The sequence below is a fragment of the Polypterus senegalus genome, unplaced genomic scaffold, assembly GCF_016835505.1.
Source record: "Polypterus senegalus isolate Bchr_013 unplaced genomic scaffold, ASM1683550v1 scaffold_5808, whole genome shotgun sequence".
Classification (NCBI taxonomy): Eukaryota; Metazoa; Chordata; class Cladistia; order Polypteriformes; family Polypteridae; genus Polypterus; species Polypterus senegalus.
The window spans coordinates 3,645-29,000 of NW_024382698.1; the positions used below are offsets into that span (position 1 = coordinate 3,645).

A 25,356-nucleotide genomic window follows, 5' to 3' on the forward strand; every position below is an offset into this window, starting at 1 on the left:
TTCCTTCACAAGGACTTTTCCTTTGGCCTTCCATTTCCTAACTATATTTCTGATTTTGGAGACAGACAGTCCAAACCTTTCTGATAATTTCTTGTACCCTACACCTAATTCATAATGATGAATTATCTTAGTTTTTAGGTTAGTAGAAAGTTCTTTACTGTAGAGGTTCCTGTGTTGCCACTCTCTAAGAGAGAACCAAGTAGTACTAGCAATTACCTATGTTAAATAACCTTTTCCATGATTGGTTGTATCTGTCTTTTAGTTTAAGGTCTAATGAGCTAATCAAAGCAATTTTGTGCTGCAACCTGACTACAGGTCTTCAAATTAATGCAATGTTTCCAAACATTTTCACATTCCATTTTTTACATTTTCTTTTATTTCATACAACTCAATAATGTTACACTGAGAATTTTGGTCTGATAAACATCCCCTTTTCTACATTTCTGTATTAAAAAATGGCATACTACTGTGATCTTCTCTTATGAAGACAGAGGAAATTATCATGCAACCTCCGAGGAGTGCCCAAACTTTTACATAGCACTGTATATACACTGTACACATATATATATATATATATAAAAAATGACAGATGGGGCAGATATCGCTCCCTTGAACCCCTATCCACGACTCCAGACACCAGGTAAAGTCCACAAGTTCATTTTATTTAAATGCCACAGTGCACAAAGCACCCTCTCCTCCACTATACTCATATAAATCAATCACAATACTACAATAAACAATCCTCCGACTCCCAGGCGCTTGCCACCCTTCCACCCAGCTCAGCTCACCGTCTGGGAGCTCTCACAGTCCTGTTATATTCCCTGACCGGAAGTGTTCCCAGTCCATGTGATCCTGTATCACTTCCGGGTCAGGTAAAAGTTCTTTTCTTCACCCCGGAAGCCCGTCGCGCTTCCTTTGACTTCAGGTCATAGGCCAATAAGTCTTTGGTCCTCCCTGCAGCTCCCGCTTGCGGCCCCTGTTGGTATTCAGCAGGGCTGAGGATAAAAACTACATAGTCCATGACTCACGGCTGGTCTTCGGAGCATATCCATACTGCAAGGAGGGCTTCATCTGGCGGCCTAGGGGTATTGACCGGGATGAAAAGCCGGCCAAAGGTCTAATATATATATATATTGAATGTGTATTATTTTCTTGTGATTTCAGAGGACAGATTTTTGCCTTGTTCTCTAAGAGCAAACCTTGGCTACCAATGGATATGTGTTGGTATGAATTTCTCATCAGACAAAGGTGCCCAGGACCAAGCCAGACTTGTGTTTTCTTTTCTAAAAGGTAATGGTTTTATATTGGCATCATGGTTGTTAAATAACCTGATAAACATATGTCTTTACCTTTCAAGTATAATGTGCATTTTATTTTTTTAATTAAATGAATGTCAAAGTGTATGATGCAGTTGTTTTATATTTGCACATTTTGTACAAATTCAGAGCTTTTTTTACTAAATGAAAATGAAAATATCTTTTCAGTTAATCAGAATTTTTCTAAAATGGCAGCAACACAGCTTGTTCTTTAGTTTGCTGTTTTTAATGTCTAATATGGTACAACATCCTTAGTTTACACCCAGTACAAGGCCAAATTTGTTTTTTGAGATGAATGTGTTTAACTGCTAACATTTTCAGCTCATTTCCACAAACATATCATTGCACATCAATATGTAAATATGACAAAGTCCACATTAGATGATGCCTGGTTTTCATTCAGAAATTTCAAATGCTAGTAAAAGCTGCATTACTCCTTGTTCCTTCTCGGTTGGTCTTGAAAGAGTTAAACACATCAATTGAACTGGTAGGAGCAGTAGATTATAGGAGTGAAAATACACTATACATAGTAATAAGGAAATGTAGTATGTTCTTATCATCTAAAGAGATGCTTCAGGAAAAGAGTGATTGGTTGATTATTTGTTCCATTAATTGCAAAATTGGACATGTATTTTCCAGTTGTGAAAATGGGGCATATTTTTTATACTAATCTGTTGTACTTTTTTCTGAAATGGAGCACCGCCAGGAGACGTATTCCACAAACCACCTTTAGTATCTAAGCCTTGCTTAAATTGAGACACCAGGAGTTATTTGAGTCAGTTTCAGTTATACCAAATAGAATTAGGGTAAGTTGCTTTTGTTAAGCAAGGCAACTAAGTGTCACATCTTAGCCTGATCCATATCAGGCTAAAAGTGAAATTTAGCATAATGTTGTTAATTGAGGGATCATGAAATTTGCGTTTGAGGTGAAACAAAACCTCAGACAAAGATTCCAGTTTTTTGTGTGTAGCATATCTAATGTTACAGAATTCTCATTAATCTTCAAAAGGGTATAAAATATTATAACCTAAACTATCTATTGAAAATGAACAATGTTTAAATGATGTCATTCGTACCATCTTTTTTGTCATTGACAGGATTTTGTTGCATATGTAATGTTCCTGAATTCTTCGATACACTATTGTTTTAAATTCATATGCTGCAAAGTAGTAAATCATTATAAGCAGTACTGTTTACTGAAAATGATAGGAATTAATCATTTGTCATATTTAAATTATTACACTATTTGTACCCATTGCCTTTTTATATCAATGAAAGACAAAAGGAATAGATATAGTAATCATTTAAAAAATAAAGTTAAAAAGGCTGTATTTCATTCAACGTACAACATTCAAATTCGTCAGTTTTTAAAAGTACCAGTTCCATGTCAGTAAAAATGTAACATTAAAGTAGTTCAGATATGTGTAATGTACAAGGAAAAGTGCTTCACTTCAAGACCTGCCTGCTCTTCTTGTCACATACTGCATAGAGCTTTTAAACCACCAACACAAATGAGGAGTAGAAAAAAAAAACACTGTCATTTAGGGCAGAAGTCATGACAGTCATTGTATGTACATTGTAAAATAATAAAGAGTAACATATATTCATAGATTCAGTTGTACAACTGAATAAGAAAAAAAGAATTTAATTTTTTATATGTCATACTACAGGACATGATGGAGAGAAGGAAAGTTGATGTATTGTGCATGCAAGAGACTGAATAGAAGGGGAGTAAGGCCAGGTGGATTGGAGGTGGATTCAAATTATTCTATCATGGTGTGGATAGGAGGAGAAATTGAGTAGGGGTTATTCTGAAGGAACAATAGGTCAAGATGTTGGAGGTGAAAAGAGTGTCAGGCAGAGTAAAAGATTATGAAGCTGGAAATTGGAACATGATGATGATTGTTGTTAGTGCATATGCACCAAAGTTGGGTATGCAATGGGTGAGAAAAGAAGATTTTTGGAGTGAGTTGGATGAAGTGATGAACAGTGTACCCAAGGGACAGAAAGTGGTGATTGGAGCGGATTTCAATGGGCATGTTGGTGAAGGGAACAGTGGAGACAAGGAGGTGATGGGTAGGTATGGTGTCAAGGAGAGAAATGAAGATCAGAGGATAGTGGATTTTGCCAAAAGGATGGACACACAGATAGATTACATCCTATGCAGAAGAGTTAATCTGAAATAGATTGAAGACTGCAAAGTAGTGGCAGGGGAAAGTGTAGTTAAGCAGCATAGGAAGGTGGTCTGTAGGATGACGTTAAAGATCAAGAAGAGGAAGAGAGTGAGGGGCAGAGCCAAGGATCAAAGGTGGAAGTTGAAAAAGAAAGACTGCAAGTATGAGTTTAGGGAGGAGGTGAGACAGGCACTGGGTGACAGTGAAGAGTTACCAGACAGCTGGGAAACTACAGCAGATGTAGTAAGGGTGACAGCAAGAAGGGTGCTTGGTGTGACATCTGGAAAGACAGAGGAAAAGGAAACCTGTTGGTGGAATGGGAAGTACAGAAGGGTATACAGAGGAAGAGGGTGGCAAAAAGAATGGGATAATCAGAGAGGACAGAAAGTAGAAAAGAGTACAGGAGATAAGGCACAAGGTGAAGAAGAGGTGAGTGAAGGCTAAAAGAAAAGGTAATACGGAGTTGTTTGAAAAGGTTGGACACTAAGGAGGAGAAAAGGACCTGACGATTGGCTAGACAGAGGGACCGAGCTGGAAAGATGTGCAGCAGGTTAGGGTAATAAAGAATAAAGATGGGAAACATACTCACAAGTGAGGAGAGTGTGTTGAGCAGATGGAAAGAGTACTTTGAGAGGCTGATGAATGAAGAGAACAGGAGAGAGAGAGGTTGGATGATGTGGAGATAGTGAATCAGGAAGTGCAACGGATTAGCAAGGGAGGATGTAAGGACAGCTATGAAGAGGATGAAGAATGGAAAGCCGTTGGTCCAGATGACATACCTGTGGGGAAGCATGGAGGTGTCTAGGAGAGATAACAGTGGAGTTTTTAACAGATTGTTTAATGGAATCTTGGAAAGTGAGAGGATGCATGAGGAGTGGAGAAGTGTACTGGTGCCGATATTTAAGAATAAGGGGGATGTGCAGGAATGTCTACAGGGGAATAAAATTGATGAGCCACAGCATGAAGTTATGGGAAAGAGTAGTGGAAGCAAGGTTAAGAAGTGAGGCGATGATTAGTGAGCAGCTGTTTGGTTTCATGCCAATAAAGAGCACTACAGATGCAATGTTTGCTCTGAGGATGTTGATGGAGAAGTATAGAAAAGCCCAGAAGGAGTTGCATTGTGTCTTTGTGGACCAGGAGAATGCATATGACAGGTTGCCTCGAGAGGAGCTGTGGTATTGTATGAGGAGTTGAGAGTGGCAGAGAAGTACGTAAAAGTTGTACAGGATATGTCGAGGGAAATGTAACGATGTTGGAGGTCTGCTGTAGGAGTGATGGATGCATTCAAGTAGGGAGGTGGGATTACATCAGGGATCGGCTCTGTGTCCTTTCTTATTTGCAGCGGTGATGGACAGATTGACAGACGAGATTAGATAAGAATCTCTGTGGACTATGATGTTTGCTAATAACATTGTGATCTGTAATGATAGTAGGGAACAGGTTGAGGGAGACCCTGGAGAGGTGAAAATATGCTCTAGAGAGGAAAATAATGAAGGTCAGTAGGAACAAGACAGAATACATGTGTGTAAATGAGAGGGAGGTCAGTGAAATGGGAGGATGCAAGGAGTAGAGTTGGAGGGATGGATGAGTTGAAATACTTGGGATCAACAGTAGAGTAATAGGGATTGTGGAAGAGAGTTGAAAAAGAGAGTGCAGGCAGGGTGGAATGGGTGGAGAAGAGTGTCAGGAGTAATTTGTGACAGACTGGTATCAGCAAGAGTGAAAGGGAAGGTGTACAGGACGGTAGTGAGACCAGCTATTTACATGGGTTGAGACAGTGGCACTGACCAGAAAGAAGGAGACAGAACTGGAGGTGGCAGAGTTAAAGATGCTAAGATTTGCACTGGCTGTGCGAGGATGAACAGGATTAGAAATGAATACATTAGAGGGTCAGCTCGGTTGAACAGTTGGGAGACAAAGTCAGAGAGGTGAGATTCGTTGATTTGGACATGTGCAGAGGACAGGTGCTGAGTATATTGGGAGAAGGATGCTAAGGATAGAGCTGCCAGGGAAGAGGAAAAGAGGAAGGCCTTAGTGAAAGTTTATGGATGTGGTGAGAGAGGACATGCAGGTGATGGGTATACAGAACAAGATGCAGAGGACAGAAAGATATGGAAGAAGATGATCCTGTGGCAACCCCTAACGGGAGCAGCTGGAAAGAAGAAGAAGATATGCTTCCACTTCTCCTCAGTATATCTTAAATGAGCTTGCACCTAGATGTTTCCAGATCATGTTCATATATGGTTTCTTCTTTACATGATTTTGATGAGTTTTAACTTGTATTTGTGGATGCAGTGATGAACTGTGTTCGAGACAGTGACTTTTCAAAGTGTTCCTGAGCTCATGCAGTGATTTTCACTACAGAATCTTGTCTATTTTTAAAAGCAGTGTTGCCCAGGGGCCGAAGATCACAGCCATCCAATATTTTTTACGGCCTTGTCACAATCTTACAGAGATTTCTCCAAATTCTCTGAGTCTTTTAATGATATTATGTACATAGATGATGTAATCCCAAATTCTTAGCAATTTTACATTAAGGAGCATTATTCTTAAATTGTTGTACTATTTGCCCATGTAGTCTTTCACGGAGCGATGAACCCCTCCCCCTCTTTACTTCTGGGATACACTTTTTATGCTACTGACCTGTTGCAAGGTAACCTAATTAGTTGTGTGATGTTCCACAAGTGTTTTTTAGCATTATACAACTTTTCCAGTCTTTTGTTGCCCTGTTCCAACTTCTTTTGAAGCGTGTTGTTGGCATCAAATTCAAAATAAGCATGTATTTTTCATAAAACATAGCTTTAATATTTAATATGTTGTCTTTGTCAGTCAGTCATTACCCAACCTGCTACATCCTAACATAGGGTCACGGGGGTCTGCTGGAGCCAATCCCAGCCAGCACAGGGCGCAAGGCAGGAACAAATCCCCAGGAAGGGCACCAACACAATGCACACACAACCCACACACCAAGCACACACTAGGAGATTTAGGATCACCAACTAACCTGCATGTCTTTGGACTGTAGTAGGAAACCAGAGCACCCGGAGGAAACCCACACAGACACGGGGAGAACATGCAAACTCCACACAGGGAGGACCCGGGCGAACACGGGTCTCCTACTTGAGGAACAGCGCTGCACTTTGCCACCGTGCGCCCATGTTGTCTTTGTTCTATTTTCAGTTAAATATTTGGTTAAATGATTTTTAAGTCATCACATTCTATTTTATATATACATATTACATAACTTCCCACCTTTTGGATACAGGGTTTTATTTTTTCACTCTCTTCTCTTCTGTTAGAATTTTAAGTGACAGAAATGTAAGTAATCTTGAAGCCTAATATTTTTGCAGTTGGCAAAAATTTTTAAGATTATTAATATCTGTGCCACTTTCATGTTAATCTGCCAGTTGTGCCAAATTGAGAAGGGGTTGATTAGTCCTAAACACTGAAATTATTGAACGCTCACTGAGTTGTCCTTGAATTTTTGCATTTTTTGCAACAGTGTTTTCGTTTCCCGGCAGATGGTGCAATGTCTCTTTTTATGGGAAGGTGTTAAAATTACCCTTGGCCATTTGTTTTCCGCTTCCATGACTATCTTGTACTTTTCCTTGAACAAATAAATTTAGGTATTAAGTATCCAGTCAAATGCAGGCAGGGTGGCTCTGAGGCCTAAGGATCTGCGCTGGTATCCAGAAGATTGCCGGTTCGAATCCCCGTCAATGCTAAAAGAGATTCTACTGTGGTGGGCCCTTGAGCAAGGCCTTTAACCTTCAATTGCTCCAAGGCTGTACAATGGCTGACCCTGCACTCTGACCCCAAGAGGGTATGAGAAAACTAACAAATTCCTAATACAAGAAATTGTATAAGGCAAATAAAGAACAAAAAAAATGTATAAGAAAAGTAACTGCTCTTTTTAGTCAAAAGTTATTAAGAATTCAATATTTTTATTATCAAAATATTAAATCTGTGTGTAACTTTGCTTTGCTTAGATACCAATTTAATTTTGAAGTAAAAAGAGCAAACATTCAGCCACAGTCTCTTTACATGAACTGTCAAAATTAGATATTGTGCAGAATTACTTTGTATAAACGTCTTCAACTTCCATCAGCACATGTATAACTTTTGCAGACTTAGCAATTAACTTTGAACAGAAAACACATTACATACTATGTTGTGAGTATTTAACGGCAGTTTAGACATCTGCACCCTAGTTACTTCAAAGACTTTTTAAAATTGTTGCCATGTATTCTCACATTCAGTTTATTTCTTTATAGGAGAATGTCATTCATTGTAAAATCTGATGAAAACATAGCTGCAAAACATAATTATCATCAGATTACATACAACACTTTCTCTTTAACATCTTCAAGAGGCTCCTGATTCATATTTTCTACAAGTTGTTTTTCCATTAAAGAAAGACATAGTTGCCTTTATTACACATTTCTCCTTCACAATATTTTTATCCTTTGAAGTTTTTCGTGTGTCAAAGTCTTTGTTATCCAGAAATTAAGCCTCAATGATGCTTTCCTGAAATACCCCTCCCACCACCACAATAGCCAAGCTCTTTTAGAAAGTCCCAATTAGTTTATTCATCATTGCCAAATAATGCAGTATCTGAATTATAGAGAAATTTCTAATTGAAACCCTTATATATTTTGTTTCATAGGGTCTTGGTTTTTCACTTTTTATCATGCTTAATTTTTTATGACAGTTCAAACAAACCATTTATGAGTTGGACCATCTCAGCAGGAAAAATAAATTGTGCTTTCTTCAATTCTTGAAAAGGCAGATTTTATCTATTAATTTTTGACACTTACTTGGATTAGCAGCAGATTTCAGAAGATATATTGGAAAATATAATCACAAAACATAATTAGATTAACGGTACTATAATACTGATGGGTTTTGAGCAGCATAGATAGATTGTAGTAAAAAAAACCTTTGGAGATTATGTATGTGCATTAACAACTGATCGATCTTCATCTGTCTGGGATCATTTCTGTGTGTGATTAGGATGCAGAAAGGACATACATGAAGCCTTGTGTACTTTTTTTTAAATGCTTATGGCTCATTCATAGATTTGATCACCACAAAACAAACATTCTGTCTGAAAAAGTTTTGTGTTTAAACATGATTCATTTACAAAAAAACTTCAGATGTTATCAAGAAATAACACACATGCAAACTTTATGCAAAAATTTCTTAACAAAAATCACAAAGTTTTCATTAAATTAAACTAAAGTTGCAGTGTGGGTTATGTATTTATGATCACATTGAACCAACACTTCAAAATTACATGTGTAACTTATTTACTGTAAGTTATTTTTTATGAAAATTCTTTATATTCCTAAATTTCAACAAGCAAATGGTGTGTTTCTGTGTTACTTTGTCTTCTTGCCATCATCATATCATCACAATATGAAAAAAAAAATTTGAATTATTGCTCAGCTGTAATTACATAATTATAATGCCATCAAGGAATGAATGTCATTCATACCAACAGCAGGACAATATTGTAATTCTGTGACAGAGACAATGTGATTTACTGGCATCACAACATGTGAATATCTGACATGTTATTACTTCATTTTCCGTCATATAAGAGTCTGTTACACCATCAATCATGACTAATACTTTATGTATTTGCACTCTTTCACATTATTAACTTCTTTGTCTTGTATAAAAAAACTTGTAAGTGTGCAGCCATTTTGAAAATAGTTCAGTACAAATTCCTTTTCTTTTGCAGCAAAGCAGTTTGTTTCATGGTTGTGAAATTTGATTCTCCCATTGCTATGTAATATGCTATCTTTATTTAAACTGAAAGTTACTCTTTTTTTGCATAGCCTTTTTTGTGTCTGGACCCCTTTTATCATGGCAGATCACTGTTTAAAGGGCTTCTATAAAAAGCCAAATTTCCCTCTGGGAACATATAACGTCCATCCATCCACTCAATGGCATATTTCCTTGCACTCAACACATCGTCATGGCATGAGTATGGTACAAGTTGTTTTCTATGTGAGTATGCTGGTAGATTTTCACATTTGAAACTGTGTGGTCCTACCTCAAATTCTTCCTCAATGTACAAAATCCAGCTGAAGTCTAGTAGCCAATTAGCCATGGGAAATTGCCAGTAGACTTTTGCCTACAATCACAGGATCCCACATTGTTCCTTCTAAATATGATATCCAGTATTTGATGAAGTCTCGGTTCCTATGCCTCAGTGTAGGCACTTCCTACCAAGGCTGGGGAGTATGATTCTATGGTAATTAAAACACATTCTCTAGTTCACCTTTTTAAAAACAGGAATTGCCACTCCTTTTTTTACCTGTCCCAAAACATTTATGTCTGTATAACACCAAAGATGCATATTAGCCAAAATACCCCACAATATTCAGCACTTTAAGTTTGATCTCATCCATAACCACACACTTTAATTAATAAGCAGACATCAGCCACAGAGATGGAACTAACTTCTTCTGTCACTACCTCCTCAGAGAAGGTGTAACCACAAGTTTAGGAGTTCCTAATTTTGCTTTCTTCTGCTTTTCAATGATATCTCCATTTGAGGTCAATATTTCACAAGCACATGCTGAGGGATAGCTTAGGCTATACAGTATCTGTTCTTACCCTTGCTGAATGATTGAGTAGTGTGCTCTAAAAGTCTTTCTCGATAACCTTTCCAGACTCCAGTCCACATATGCATGTTCATTTCAGCCACTGTTGCAATTGTCACCATTTAGGCTTCCATGTACATCTCAAAACAAATTTAGAGACCCTCCTGCCAGTTTTAGCTATATGTCCTTTGTGTTCAGCTTCACTGCTTACCTTACCACTGGCATCCTTTAGTAAGTTCTGTGATTGGTGCTGTGACAGGGGAAGGGGGTTCCTGGCATAAAAGTTCATGTGGTACAAATACAGCATAACATACTTATCGGTAGCTAAGAAACACTGCCTGTAATCAAGTTAAAATTGAAAAGCACTGTTCAGAAAATTAACATTGGGAAAGCGTCCTAGCAGACAGCCTCTGGGTATGTTAATTGAACCCATGACACGTGAACTGAAAAACTGTATGCCGTGACGATTCCAAGTCATATTAAGCTGTGCTTATAAATCAAGCATTGCCTTGTGTCCTTCATCAAACTTGTCATTCTCATTAAAATCAAAACTTTGCTCAAAATCTGACTTAAGATTTGTGCATAAAGATGTGTCATAAGCCTTCTTCTTTTGGCTCCTCCTGTTAGGGGTTGCCACAGCAGATCATCTTCCATATCTTTTTGTCCTCTACATCTTGTTCTGTTACACCCATCACCTGTATGTCCTCTCTCACCACATTTATAAACCTTCTCTTGGACCTTCCTGTTTTCCTCTTTCCTGGCAGCTCTATACTTAGCATCATTCTCCCAATATACTCAGCATCTCTCCTCTGCACATGTCCAAACCAACGCATCTGCTCTCTGACTTTGTCTTCCCCACGCCCACGGCTGACCCTCTAATGTACAGTAATCCCTCCTCGATCGCTGGGTTCGTCCAGAACCCCGATAGGTGAAAATCACTAAGTAGAAACCATAAGTTTGTATTTATTTTTATATATTTTAAGCCCTTATAAACTCTCCCACACTGTTTATAAATGTTCTCCGCACAGTTATACAGCATAAACCCTTTGTATTCTCTTAGCTATTAGGAAAGATTCATTGAAATTATGTATGTAAACACACTGTTTATATACAGTAAAACCTAAATATTTTAAAGATATCGAAGGCTCTCGATATCACATATGTTACAGACATTACGATAGACAGGCCACCAGCAATAAATCCACATTACAGTGCAAGAAAAATTGTATACAGTAAATGTATGTGCAGTGACACTAAACATAAGTACATGTACTAAGTACTGTAAGTAGAAAATTAATTATGGTTACTCACCAACAATGACACGATGACTTGTCTGATACGATGAGTTTATTTTTATTGCACAACAAAGGAAAGTGTTACAGCCCTTCTAAAGGAGCCTCTTGGGCACTGTGTAGCACTGCCATTGTCGTTCTTCGACGGTCTTCAATCCAAAACATAAAGCAGATTCTCACTACTACTGCCTTATTATGTCCACTTACAACTTCGTTTTGCCCCTGGTTAAAAGGACACTGCGGCCTTAGATCTTATGTTCTTTTCCTCCTTTTTAAATAAAAAGAATCGTGGACTCATTGATGCTGTAATGGCGTCATACAGCAGTGTTGCTTTTTCCTTCCTGCAACATATCCAAAACTTATACCTTTTCGGCAATTGTTAACATCTTCTGTTGGCACTAGGGCACGGCCCTGAAAAGTAGCAGGAGCAGATTGTTTTGGAGCCATAATGAAGGGCTTGACTACACACAGATGAACACAAAGAGCACAAAAATTAACTCTTTACACAGCGAAACATGTTGATGCTGAATGGCGAACCAGACTTCGTGGTTAACACTGAGGAATCACGCACTCCATGAGAACCATGAAGCAGTGAAAAATCTGCGTTATATATTTATTTATATATGCTTACATATAAAATCCATATAGAGTGAAGCTGCTAAAGTCGAAGCGCGATATAGCGAGGGATTATTGTACTCATTTCTAGTCCTGTCCATCCTCATCATCCCCAATGCAGATCTTAGCATCTTTAACTCTGCCACCTCCGGATCTGTCTCCTGCTTTCTGGTCAGTGCCACCGTCTCCAACCCATATAACATAGCCGGTCTCACTACCGTCCTGTAGAACTTCCCTTTCACTCTAGCTGATATCCGTCTGTAACAAATCACTCCTGACACTCTTCTCCACCCATTCCACCCTTCCTGCAGTCTCTTTTCACCCTCTTCCACAATCCCCATTACTCTGTACTGTTGATCCCAAGTATTTAAACTCATCCACCTTTGCCAACTCTGCTCCTTGCATCCTCGCCATTTCACTGACCTCCCTCTCATTACACACATGTATACTGTCTTGTTCCTAATGACCTTCATTCCTCTCCTCTCTAGAGCATATCTCCACCTCTCCAGGGTCTCCCTCAACCTGCTCACTACTATCACAATGTCATCAGCAAACATCACAGTCCACGGGACTCCTGTCAAATCTAGATCTGTCCAACCTGTCCATCACCATTGCAAATAAGAAAGGGCACAGAGCCAATCCCTGATTTAATCCCACCTCCACCTTAAATGCATCCATCACTCCTACGCAGACCTCACCACTGTCACATGTCCCTCATACATATCCTGTACAACTCTTATATACTTCTCTGCCAGTCCCGCTCACATACAATACCACAGCTCCTCTTGAGGCACCCTGTCATATGTTTTCTCAGGTCCACAAAGCGCAATGCAACACCTTCTGGCCTCTCTCTATACTTCTCCATCAACACCCTCAGAGCAAACATGGCATCTGTGGTGCTCTTTCTTGGCATGAAACCATACTGCTGCTCACTAACCATCACCTTACTTCTTAACCTAGCTTCCACTACTCTTTTAAGATAACTTCATGCTGTGGCTCATCAATTTTATCCCCCTATAGAAAGTCGTGCACATTCCCCTTATTCTTAAATATCAGCACCAGTACACTTCTTCTCCACTCCTCAGGCATCCTCTCACTTTCCAAGTTTCCATTAAACAATCTGTTAAAAACCCCACTGTCATCTCTCTAGACAACTCCATGCTTCCCACAGGTATGTCATCATCTGGACCAACGGCTTTTCCATTCTTCATCCACTTCATAGCTGTCCTTACTTCCTCCTTGCTAATCTGTTGCACTTCCTGATTCACTATCTCCACATCATCCAACCTCTTCTCTCTCTCGTTCTCTTCATTCATCAGCCTCTCAAAGTACTCCTTCCATCTGCTCAACACACTCTCCTCACTTGTGAGTACGTTCCATCTTTATTCCTTTATTACCTAACCTACTGACATCTTTTCCCAGCTCGGCCCTCTGTCTAGCCAATCGGTACAGGTCCTTTTCTCTCCTTAGTGTCCAACCTTTCAAACAACTCATCATACACCTTTTCTTTAGCCTTAGCCACTCTCTCTTTACCTTGCCTTATCTCCTTGTACTGTTTTCTACTTTCTGCATCTCTCTGATTATCCACTTCTTCTTGCCATCCTCTTTCCCTCTGTATACTCTCCTGTATTTCCTCATTCCACCACCAGGTTTCCTTTTCCTCCTTCGTCTTTCCAGATGTCACGCCAAGCACCCTTCTTGCTGTCACCCTTACTACATCTGCTGTAGTTTCCCAGCTGTCTGGTAACTCTTCACTGCCACCCAGCCTGTCTCACCCCTTCTCCCTAAACTCAACCTTTCAGCCTTCTTTTTTCAGCTTCCACCATTTGATCCTTGGCTCTGCCCTTACTCTCTTCCTCTTCTTGATCTCCAACATCATCCTGCAGACCATCATCCTATGCTGCTTAACTACACTTTTCCCTTCCACTACTTTGCAGTCTTCAATCTCCTTCAGATTGACTCTTCTGCAAAGTATTTAATCTACTGTGTGCATCTCCCTCCACTCTTATACGTCACCCTATGTTCCTCCCTCTTCTTAAAATAAGTGTTCACCACCGCCATGTCTATCCTTTTGACAAAATCCACTATCCTCTGACCTTCTTATTCCTCTCCTTGATGCCATACCTACCCATCACCTCCTCATCTCCACTGTTCCCTTCACCAACATGCCCATTCAAATCTGCCTAATCACCACTTTCTGTCCCTTGGGACTCTAAAATTTTCTTTCTCATCCATTTGCATACCAACTTAGTGTGCATATGCACTAACAACATTCATCATCACACCTCCAATTTCCAGCTTCATAATCATTACTCTGTCTGACACTCTTTTCACCTCAAAACACTCTTGACTAATGCTCCTTCAGAATAACCCCTACTCAATTTCTCCTCCTATCCACACCATGATAGAACAATTTCAGTCCACCTCTGATTCCCTTCCATTTAGTCTCTCGCATGCACAATACATCAACCTTCCTTCTCTCCATCATATCTGCTAACTCTCTCCCTTACAGTCATACTGCCAAAATTCAAAGTTCCTACCCTCAGTTCCACTCTTTACCTTCCTCCTCTCCTCCTGCCTCCGGACCATCTCCCTCCTCTTATTCTCGATCTTCTTCTTGACCAACAGTAGCCCAATTCCGCCAGCACCCTGTTGGCTAATTGTACTAGTGGCAGTGCGTTGTTAACCGGGCTTGACCGATCCAGTATGGAAATTTGTATTGTTGTCCGCATATTGATTTGGCAAAGTTTTACACTGGATGCCCTTCTGCGTAACCCTTCCCATTTATCTGGGCTTGGACTGCACGAGAAACACATTGGTTTGTGCATCCCCTGTGGCTGGGTTTGCGTAATGATGTGTAACGGAACATAAAGATGAGCTGTTACTTAGGCATTGTATTTTTTGCCGTTTATACACAGCTGTAATATACACTACAGTGCAAGTGACCAATCATGGACAACTATACATTATTAGAATGCTTTGAACCTCAACTATCCAGTGGTATTGAGCCTTTCACTGTATGCGAATCAACATATGGATATTGATAAAATTGACTAACTCATCTGACAGGGTATCCTGTCAATCAATTTGATGAATAGAGAGCAGACAACTTGGAAAAATATGACTTGTTGAAGAAACATCTGTGGTATTGCTTTTGATTAATTTGTGTTTATATATAGACAAACAACTTTAAAATATGGCTGTGTCCCTCCAACTGGACACCTTTGTATAAGTGGCTAATGAAGTAGTGATATCATTTCCATGTTCTTCAGCTCTACAAGGACCAGTGTTATTTTAAATACTGTGGCATGCTGGCCCAGTAACATATTTTTAATAGAGGCTCAATGAATCTACAAGCTAATTAATTCATTTTGATCTTGATATATATTATATTATCCCCTCAAGCTGTGAAATATTTTGTATTTATTTTCGTACAGATGAGGTAGAAGCTAAGGGATTCAGACTATCAGATGCTGTATTGATCCATCTTTACCTGAAAAGTATGAGTGACTTTATTGCAGTTAATACAATCTACAAGACATTCTTTGGCTTAAATCCTCCTGCAAGGTAAGCATGACATAGCAAATGAATTTAACTTTTAAAAAGAGTTTCTAATGCTGGAAGAAAATTAATTTCATTTCATGAGGGGAAAAATAAATTCACAGATATTGAGTTGACTTTTGCCTTGCATTAATATATTTTATAAGTAAATTTTAATTTCTTCCAGTTTGGCAGTAGATTTGGATTTTTGGTAACTTTATAAGCACCTTGTAGTGCATAAGGAAATATTAGTTGTTCAATTACTATTATTACTATTTCCATGGTGAAATAATGCCACAAAGCGTTAAAAAGTGTGTGTTCCTTTGCATTTTTCTGGAATCATAAAATTACAAAAAATATCTCCTATGTGTTTTGTATCAGCCAGACACTCGAGTGCCTTATACTATTGAGCATAAATGTGGCTGTAGGAAAACAACCTACTGCTCTTAAGAAGTCAAACTCTGAGTATAATTTTGTCCAGAAGGTGGTCAGTGAGTTGCAGGTGTACCTGTATGGGTAACTGTATAGTTTAAAAATGAAGCCGTGTTTCAGTTTCACTTTATTTTTGTTTAGAGGTCTTCACAGAAAACAGGCTCAAAAATGCAATAATGCAAACTGCATGCACAAAATGCAAAGTAGTTTAAACACACAGTAAAACAGAGCAAATTAATTTTGATTAACATAGCAATCTTGACAATACTAGTCCAATAAGAACTGTTTACTTTTCATAATGTTTGTTTATTTTTAAAAAGTTGTTGCAAAGTATCTAATCTGTTGCCTGATTATGAGTATTTGTTGCTTTGACCTCAAGCTGCAAAATAGGATTTGGGATTCATGATCCTATAATGGATTGATGTCTGGATAATCTGGAGGTCAAGAAGGTTGTAGCTTTCAGGCACTGAAGCAAAAGCCTACTAAAGGTCACTAAAATGCCTGAAATCTGTTTAATTACTCTGGAAAAACTAGTAGGATGTTATAGATTTAGAGTCTTGCAGTGAGATAATTAAGAAGTGAGACGCTACACTTTGTAGGTGCCCTGAACCCAGTGAACACTAACTCCTTCATGAAGATAGCCTGTAGTGAAATTTCTGTTGTTAAGATTACTGCAATTGTCAAAAACCTCTATAATATGTGAAGCTGTGAGATGCCAGCAAGTTATGACAGTAACATACAATATTTTTGACATCATGTAGCAATGTAAAGTCTTATGTGTTGTGTAAAGATGGGGCAGTATGTGAATTGTCAATAAGGTGCCATTTATAAATAAACAGGTACATAGCAGATAATATATCCCAAATCTAAGGGATTGAGTGTTTCTGCAAAAGTAATTCTGAAATTTACTGCATAGCTAATACCAAAAGCATGTGCATTGTAAAATGATTTAGGCATTAAATGCCTTGATATTTAGGCATTAAATGTCACGAGATGCTAATCGAAGGATATTTTTGAGTGATATAGAAGAGATTAATTGTGGTGACATTAGATTTCATTTGTCGAGGAGCTACTTTTCCCAATCCTAAATTTTTAAAAATCAGTTCTGTCTTACATATCACCATATGATTTAGTTTTAGAAGTTCTTCATAGGTCCAGCTATATCTGTAAGCCTTAATACTGTAATGAAGCTTATCTGTTGCTTACTTTTTTCATTGTAATTTTTTGGGAATACTATGTTTTAATAGGGAATAAAGGCTGATCGGTAATATAGACCATCTGTTTTGTCTGCTGTGTCAACTCTCATGCTTAGCAGTTATCTCAAAAATGCATTGTGCATTTTTGCAGATATTCTTAATAAAAATAAAATGTAATCTTTCTTCAGTTGCCTGTATTCTGCTTTTCTTTGCTCTTTTTCTGGCCTACCAGTTTTCAGGTCACTTTTTCTTTTTACTCTAGAAATTATTTTAGAGAATACTAGTATGTGTTTTGCTACAGTTTTTGTACATTTTAATTCCCTGATTGGACAGGAAGGGTGTCAGTTAGTGAGGCCCTAGTTCAAAAGTTCATAGTGCTACATTTCCTAATGTGATTTATGGCATCTCTGTGGTGCCATTCAAGAGTTTCTAATGAGAGATGTAGAGTCTGTTTAGTGTTAAAATATTTAACTTTTAGGCTGCAGCCTGCTGATTGCTGAATGGTAGTTAGACTTTTGACTTTTCTGAAACCTTCATTCCTGGAAGCCTGCCCAACATAAATACCAACATATGTAACCATTGTAATTGAAAGTTTTTTTGTTTTTGTGTTATAATAAAAGGGAACAATCTATTTCTAGTTTGTTTTACTTGACCATGTTTTTGTCTGCATTGTTCAAATTATTTAAATTGAAGGTGTGCATTAAATTACTAATGTTATTTAACAACATACCTATGTTACCCAATAAGAAATTACATTTTCAGGTATAATTCCCCCTACCATTAAAATTGGTGACTTTCAGCTTCCAGATAGAAACCTAGCCCCTGCTTGTAACCTCTGTGAAAATCATTTTAGTAAGGGTTAATTATTAGGAACTTTTAAATCATAATATAAAGATGAAATCCAAAAAACCTCCGTTCCATAGATCTCTTCTTAATAGAAATTGCTTAAAAATTATTTTTCTTTTGCTCCTTGCTTTTACTTATTTGACTGTGACTTGTTAGACTTTTACAACAAAAAAAAGACCAGACATACAGTGGATCTCAGATTCAATTCTGAGGAGCTATTATGGTATTTATAAAACTTTGTAGTGTGAGATTTACATTTATAAGAAATTTAGGAATATTTGTGTTTTTGCCAAAGTTTTTCCTATTGATTCACTTTTTTATTTGGATTGTTTCCCTTAATTACATTTTAATAATGGCATGTATGAGTGGTACAGACAAGCAAACAACACTACTACTTCAGTGTCATAGCACAAGTATGCTTGTTAGTAATCAATTGTTAAAATGGAAAGAACACATGGAAAGTGGGGATGGTAATGATAATTGTAATAAAGCAAGTTAAGAAAAAAATACATAATTATCCCTATGAAGCATGCATAAATGCTTACTGCATTCCAGTAAAATCTATCAAATCCATTTCTGTAATTTCTAGTTTGACAGTAAAACATAGAAGCTGGAAATGGCTTGATTAACTAAAAGATATGTCCAATCAAATGGAAAAGTTGCTAGGGATTTAAGCCCACTGCTTCCTTGTGTCCTCAGGACTGAACTTAAGAATCACTTCCTGTACTGTACTGTAGTGTAAAGTTGGTTCAGTTCCTACCACTGATCCAGTTTTCCAGGTCAGATTTAATGCATTGTTAAGTGTTGCTAAATTTGACCAAAATCACATTAAAACTTGCAACACTATTGATCTAGTTAACTCTTTTAGTGCTGATGTCGACTTTTGTCAAAAGGTGGAGTTGACGATGGTAATCAACTGTAAACTGTGCCAAAACAAACCGTTATGTTTTAGTTGGACTCTTGTTGCTAGAAGGAAAGTTAGCTTCATTGGTTTGACCGAGATTTTCTGCGCTCGTGTGAGTAGTAAGGTGCAAACAAGAGCAAAAATGGCACCAACATAATGGCGAGAGATCAAAGCGAATGCGTAAAGCAAAATACTCCGTGGACGAAGTTTTGCCTATTATCTCTGAACTGGACTATGACTTGTCGGACTCCGATTTTGATACAAGTGATCAAAAAACAATTGTGAGGTTCCAGCTTCAGCTGACTGGTCCACAGCTAATCGAGTAGTTGACACGCCTACGGCAATGTTCGCCAGGAGGACTGCCACTTTACAATGGTAAGAGGTAGGAACCAGATTGCAATGCACTGCGACCGTGACGTGAAGACAGCCTGGCAGCAAGTCTGCCGCACATTCTTGGCAAACTGGCAGCCGCAGCATGCAGCAACAGACGTTTTATGTTAATTTCTGTGTGAAACCATTGCTTTTCAGAAACTATGTTTTTTGGAAAAAATATTCAGCCCTCAAAGAGTTAAAATACAAAGAATTTCCTTCCCCACTAGAGAGAGAGGATAGTCAAGTGATTGTGCAATTCAGTCAAGGTCTTTAGAAACCTACTTTGGAAATCCTATTTGTGTATAATATTTAGAATTCGGAATAACATTGTCACAAATTGACAAGAGTTTCTGGTGATATCTGGTGTTTAGCAGGAGGCGTTATAGTACCCTTTAACTGTGCTGTGTAACAAGTAGGCATTTCTATCAATAAGTTAATAATCACTGGCATTCTTAAGTTCTAAAAATTAAATCATTTTTTTGCTTTTTCAAACACTGCCTGGTCCACCACGTTAATTTTGCCTTAAGATTTGGAAACTAGGAAAGCAATTCTTATTATTTGAGTATATACTACTTGTACATCTTAACCTTTAAGATACTTTGCTTTTCCATTTGCCGCTGTCCATGCAGTGTTTAAGCAAATGATGTTGTTTCCCAGGTCCATACATACATTTTATAGCAAGAACTAATTTTCATTTATTCACATCGTTTCCTCTTTTTCTAAATCGGTGATGAACTCATCACAAATTAACTATTAATTGTATTCAATTGTATAAACTATTCAATTTTATTCAGATTCTGTTATGTATTTAAATTTATTTATAACTTCGACTTATTGATATTTTGATCCTTCAATGTTGATTTTGACATTTTGAAGAATGAGCAATCAATTTCTAACATTTATTTTTAGATCCAAATTGTAATTATAGTGTTAAAAAAATATTTTGCGCCATTTGTAACACGTTATGTACTGTTTATGGAAGCAACTATTTTGACATACTGTAGATATCACAACCTCCGCATCAATTATGGTTAAGGGTTATAAGGTCAATTTAGACAGCCATTTTGTTTTCAAATTCAGTGGATGAATTTCCGAAGACTTTCTTGTACTCTTTGTTATTTACTTTTTCTGGCACGACCTGTTCAGCCTCAAGTGTGATTCTCAAATTGTTTTTGGTTTTGACAAATTTAGTAACTTGATTTCCTGGTTTTCAATCCTAGGAATTCTTGTTTCCTGTTCATATCATTAAATACCCTCCAGTCACACAAGCATGTATGAATAAATGATACAGACCTTGAACTCAATGAGCACACAGAAATCTCTGGGTCATGGTGGGTTACTCCCAGAATTTCTTTCTGCTTTTTAAAAACTGCTGTCTGGTCTGCTTTTCATATGCTGAATTTTACCATTTCCACTTCTCACCTTAATCCATCTATTAATAAGGCTATGGTCTCTCTTCTGCCCAAACAAGGTAAAGATTCTACAGAATGTGCAAACTATTGGCCAGTTTTATTAATGAACTGAGACATCAAGCTATTGACTAAAGTACTTATTCATTGGCTATAGATAGTGATGTGTAAATTAATTAATCTTGATCAAACAGGCTTGTTAAGCCCTGGCAGGCAAATGACAATATCGTCTCCTTGTACATGTCATCTTAGCTGCATCATCTTTTCTACTTTTCATAGAATTAATTGGTGCTTCCTTTGGTGGTCCTGAGTAAAATGGGCTTTGGGGAAACCTTCATCAACTTATTTAAAACCCTTTATTCATTCTTTCCTTCTGCTGCCTCTACTCCACTCCTCTAAGCGTTGTCCACCTCCTCCCGACTCAAGCTCCCAAAAGGAGTAAGGCGGCCTCCTTTACTACTGCACCTGGAAGTACTCCAGGTGTGTCCCGATTGACATCTGGCAGCACTTCTGGGTGTGGCACCCTGCCGGGTTGAGCTTGCCCAACTCCAGTTCCATGGCCCCAATGTAAACCCTCTCGTGTCCCTGGGGAGGTACTGCTGGTCATATGTCCCTTCCCCCAGTCTTCAAAAGGGTGTCCCGGTCAGGCAAGATCCCCAGCCATCCATCACACTGCCCTTTCCTCAGCTGAAGCTCGTAGGGCAAAGCGACCTGTCCTGCGAGGGCTGACTCTCTCTAAACAGGAGTGCCAGTAAATCCTAGTCTACAGTTCCTTCCTGAAAAATATGAGAAAACAGAGTGCTAGGAGACATGGTCTTTACGCCATTCCCAGGCCCCCCACCCCCCCATTGATGTACAGGAAACATTGCCACCCATTCCGTAGACTGTGGCATTCGAAACACCAGCGCTCTCGTTGTCTACATGCACTCCTTGTATGGAAACAAGACAGGAGTATCCGCCCCATCATGTCCTCAGCCAAGTTTGTGGCCTCTACCTGACAGTGAAGAGAACGCCCTTTTTTGTTGGATTCTTTCCAGGTCCTCCCTTTACTCTGGGACACGATGACGGTCTGAGTCTCCTTATTAGAGGAAAAAAGACCCCTCTCCATCTGCGCCCCTATGGACCTGCCTGTGACAGTCGTTGGCTTTTGGGGCAGAACACTTTCAGAGCCGACACTGATCAGCCGGCATCCTAAACCTGCCTCTGCCAATTTTGCCCCCACCGCGCAATCCGTCATCACTGCCGCATCCACTATCAGATTCCCTGCTACTTGAGTCCGTTCAGTCATATCCCAGCTCGATTCGCTAGGTGATCTGTTATTTTTTTTGGTTCCGGCATCACTCACCTGCACCGCGGCATTGGTCTGGCTGGAGAATTCAGGGGCATGTCCGCCTTTTCCTCCAGCCTCTCGATCACCTCCTTTAATTCCTGCACAACCTGCAAAATAGACTGTACAGGGTGAAGGGCCACCCCCAGCCCCCGTACAGTCAGTAACAAGTCACTTAAGTTAGCCTGCAGTGGATTCATGTTTCTTGTATACTCACCTACCAGTTGCGAGCCTCTGAGTCGCTGCACCACTTGCTCAGACTCAGTCCGGTCTTCCATAGGCTTAGGAGTGGCATTCATCGGCCCCACCTTCAACCAATCATTGGCGGGCACTCGACACACACTGTCCAATCCTTTGCCTTCTTTGGGGCGGGCTTTCTGGTCCTCCACTGCTCCCTCCAGTCTTCGATGGAGTCCGATGGGGAGACGTTCTTTCAGGCGTAGCTCTCCCGATCGATCTTCAACTGATGGCGACCCCTCTTCTTCTGATGTCACCTCGCTGTGTCCCCATGGATAAGCGTGCTTTGACAGACGTGGATCCAGGCAATCCCCATCCAAAAAACATGATCAGGGGACAGTAAAGTACCCACCGTTTTCCGACGTGAGACTTATCTCCTGGATCCTGTCTTCTGGGGCGATCTTCCGCTGTGGTGCCTCTTCAGCTCATATGCTGACCCAGGCTTCCGCAATGGCGATGCAGGCTTGAGAGGTCGCTGCTCTCGGGACTTGCCTATTTTTCTTTCTCCCTATTGGTAGGAATGGCGCTTCTGTGGACCTCTTATTGAACGAACTGTTGGTAGCAGAGGGGAGTGTCTGTGCTGCAGCATGTGGGCGTCTTTGTCTGCTGTGCCGGGCCGTTCACAAAATTATTTTTAGATGGGTCCCGCCTTTTAACAGGCAGAGAGTCCCATTAGGGATACCACTGTGAACTTGGACCCTGAACACAGATAGACAGGGACACCAAATGTCCCAAGACAAACACATTTATTCTGTCTTTCAGTTCCTACACCAAACACAGTGCATCAATCACCACCATACACAGTTCTTTTTATCGCCTCATCGTCTTTGTTCTGCCTCCTCCACTCCACTCCTGTAAGCGTTGTCCGCCTCCTCCCAACTCAAGCTCCTGAAAGAAGTGAGGCAGCCACTTTTATACTGCAGCTGGAAGTGCTCCAGGTGTCTCCTGATTGACATCTTGCAGCACCGCCGGGCATGGCGGAAGTGCTTCATGTCCAGACTCTGGAGCTGTCCATGCGCCCCCTGGCAGTGGACATGGATCCCTGCCAGGTTGAGCTTCCAAGCTCCAGTTCCATTACCCTGATGTAAACCAGGGGGGCTGCCCTCTCGTGTCTCGGGGAAGGACCCCTCCCCCGGTCTTCTCTTCAAAAGGGCATCCCGGCCGGACAAGAATCCCAGCCGTCCATCACAATATATACAGTATGTACATACAGTATACAAAAGAGTATTAATAGGGTGAAAACCAATAAGGGTAAACACGTGTTGTCTACTCTTTATATTATTTGGTATATTATTATCTGTATAACATTTCTATGATCTGTTTCTCACAACTGAGAGGGCGGGCAGGTGTTTGCTGACTGGCCGTCCAAACACACTACCCTGGGAGGTAACCATCCAATTAATCAGATTGCATTTCAGACCTATAATAAAGTACATCTACCTATCTGTTAAATGCACATTTGAGTTTGAAAGTAAAAGTAAAAATTGAAACAATGCCATGGCAAGGAGTTTAATAACTTATTTAATAATAAGTGTTAGCTTTATGCAATTTTTAAATTAACATATATGTGTTTATCATTCATGCTACAATTAACAAAACAGTTATGTCATTTTGTCAGATTTGTCTTATATTAAGTGGTATTTAGTGCTTCCTTTATCACAGTCATTAGGAAAAATGTGTAAGTATCCTGAGATTTAATGATGAATTCAGGAATTTCTCTCTTTTTACATCCTTTATGTTTTCGTTCAGGTTTACAGGTTATGTTTTGATTGGTCTTTAGGAAATTGCTATAATTTCTGTAATATCTCTATTGTAAACAAAGCAGCACATATTAATACAGCCATACACCATAACAACAGTAAAACAGTGTAATTTTGATAATCACAAAAGAAGAATGTTAGTAACCTATGTATTTGTGTTGCAATGCAAGAAATATTTCAGGATAGGATAGTTACATATGTTGTGCATTTTATATTAATTCTTAAGGCAGTTAAAATTGCAATCTGCTTATACATGATTAAAATGTTAGACATTAACTTTTGCTTAATTAATTTTCCATTTTTAAGCCTATAGTCCAGAAAAAAAACTTTCCTACTTGTTAGAGCCTTACAAGTGTTAACATTTTGACAGTTTTATACTGCAGGGTCCCTTCAATTGTTTAAACTTTTAATAGCAATCTTTTTCTTCTTTGAAGGGTTTGTGTTGAAGCCCCTATGTTTGGTGGAGAACATCTCAAGGTTGACTGCCTTTTACATAGTTATGAAACATCCCATGTATACTCTTTGGTTCCCCAGAAGCAAATTATGCATGTTCAGAGTGTATCACACTGGGCTCCAGCTAATATTGGACCTTACAGTCAAGCTATAAAGGTAAGTTTTGTTTGTATTATAAGGTCAGTAAATTACTATACAAATATCTGGAAGAATTAAATAGTATCAAAATAAATATTCCTGTTCATATTCATCACAATGATCTTAGAATAATAGAAAAAACTGCCTAAATTGTCTTAGATAAATAGACCCATATTTAGTTGTGTTATTGACATGACCTGAAATGATCTTTCTTTCACTTCTACAGTTGTGAGGAGTTTTAAAAAACTTTCTAAATACTTGTGTGAATTTCTCCTAACCATTCACTACATATTGTACTGTATGTATAATTAATCTTTTCTTCAGCTGAGTCAAAGTAATAGTGCCTAGAAAATTAGTTTTTACATTGTACACAAAAGTGAAGTACATTGTTATATTTTCACTGTTTATATTCTCAGGATCAAGAAAATGGTGTACACAATACAATACCGAAAATATAAAAAATACAGCACAGATAATCACCAGGAAAAGCTTGTGTGAACTTACAGATTTTGAGCAAACAGAACTACAGAAATAATGTCTAGGATACAACTGCCAAGGAGGTTACAGAGTAGGGTGTCAAGATTAATTGACAAATTAAGACTAGATGAATTTTAATAGCCTACAGAGGTGGTAGGACCATATAATCACTTTAAAACACCATGGGAACATGAAAATATATTCAGTAAATAATGAGACAGAAGTAATGAAATAAAAACTTAAAAACTAAAAGA

General features: G+C 38.8%; 1 protein-coding gene across 1 annotated transcript; it reads left to right on the forward strand.

Annotated features, from left to right (window-relative positions):
* Nucleotides 1–1,162: 1,162 nt before the first annotated feature.
* LOC120521170 (diphthine--ammonia ligase-like) lies at nucleotides 1,163–24,643 on the forward strand (the record flags this gene model as incomplete). Its single annotated transcript, XM_039742979.1, has 3 exons — nucleotides 1,163–1,290; nucleotides 15,449–15,578; nucleotides 24,469–24,643. Coding segments are annotated over exons 1-3 (369 nt in total), but the record flags the coding sequence as incomplete, so codon positions are not given.
* Nucleotides 24,644–25,356: the final 713 nt, after the last annotated feature.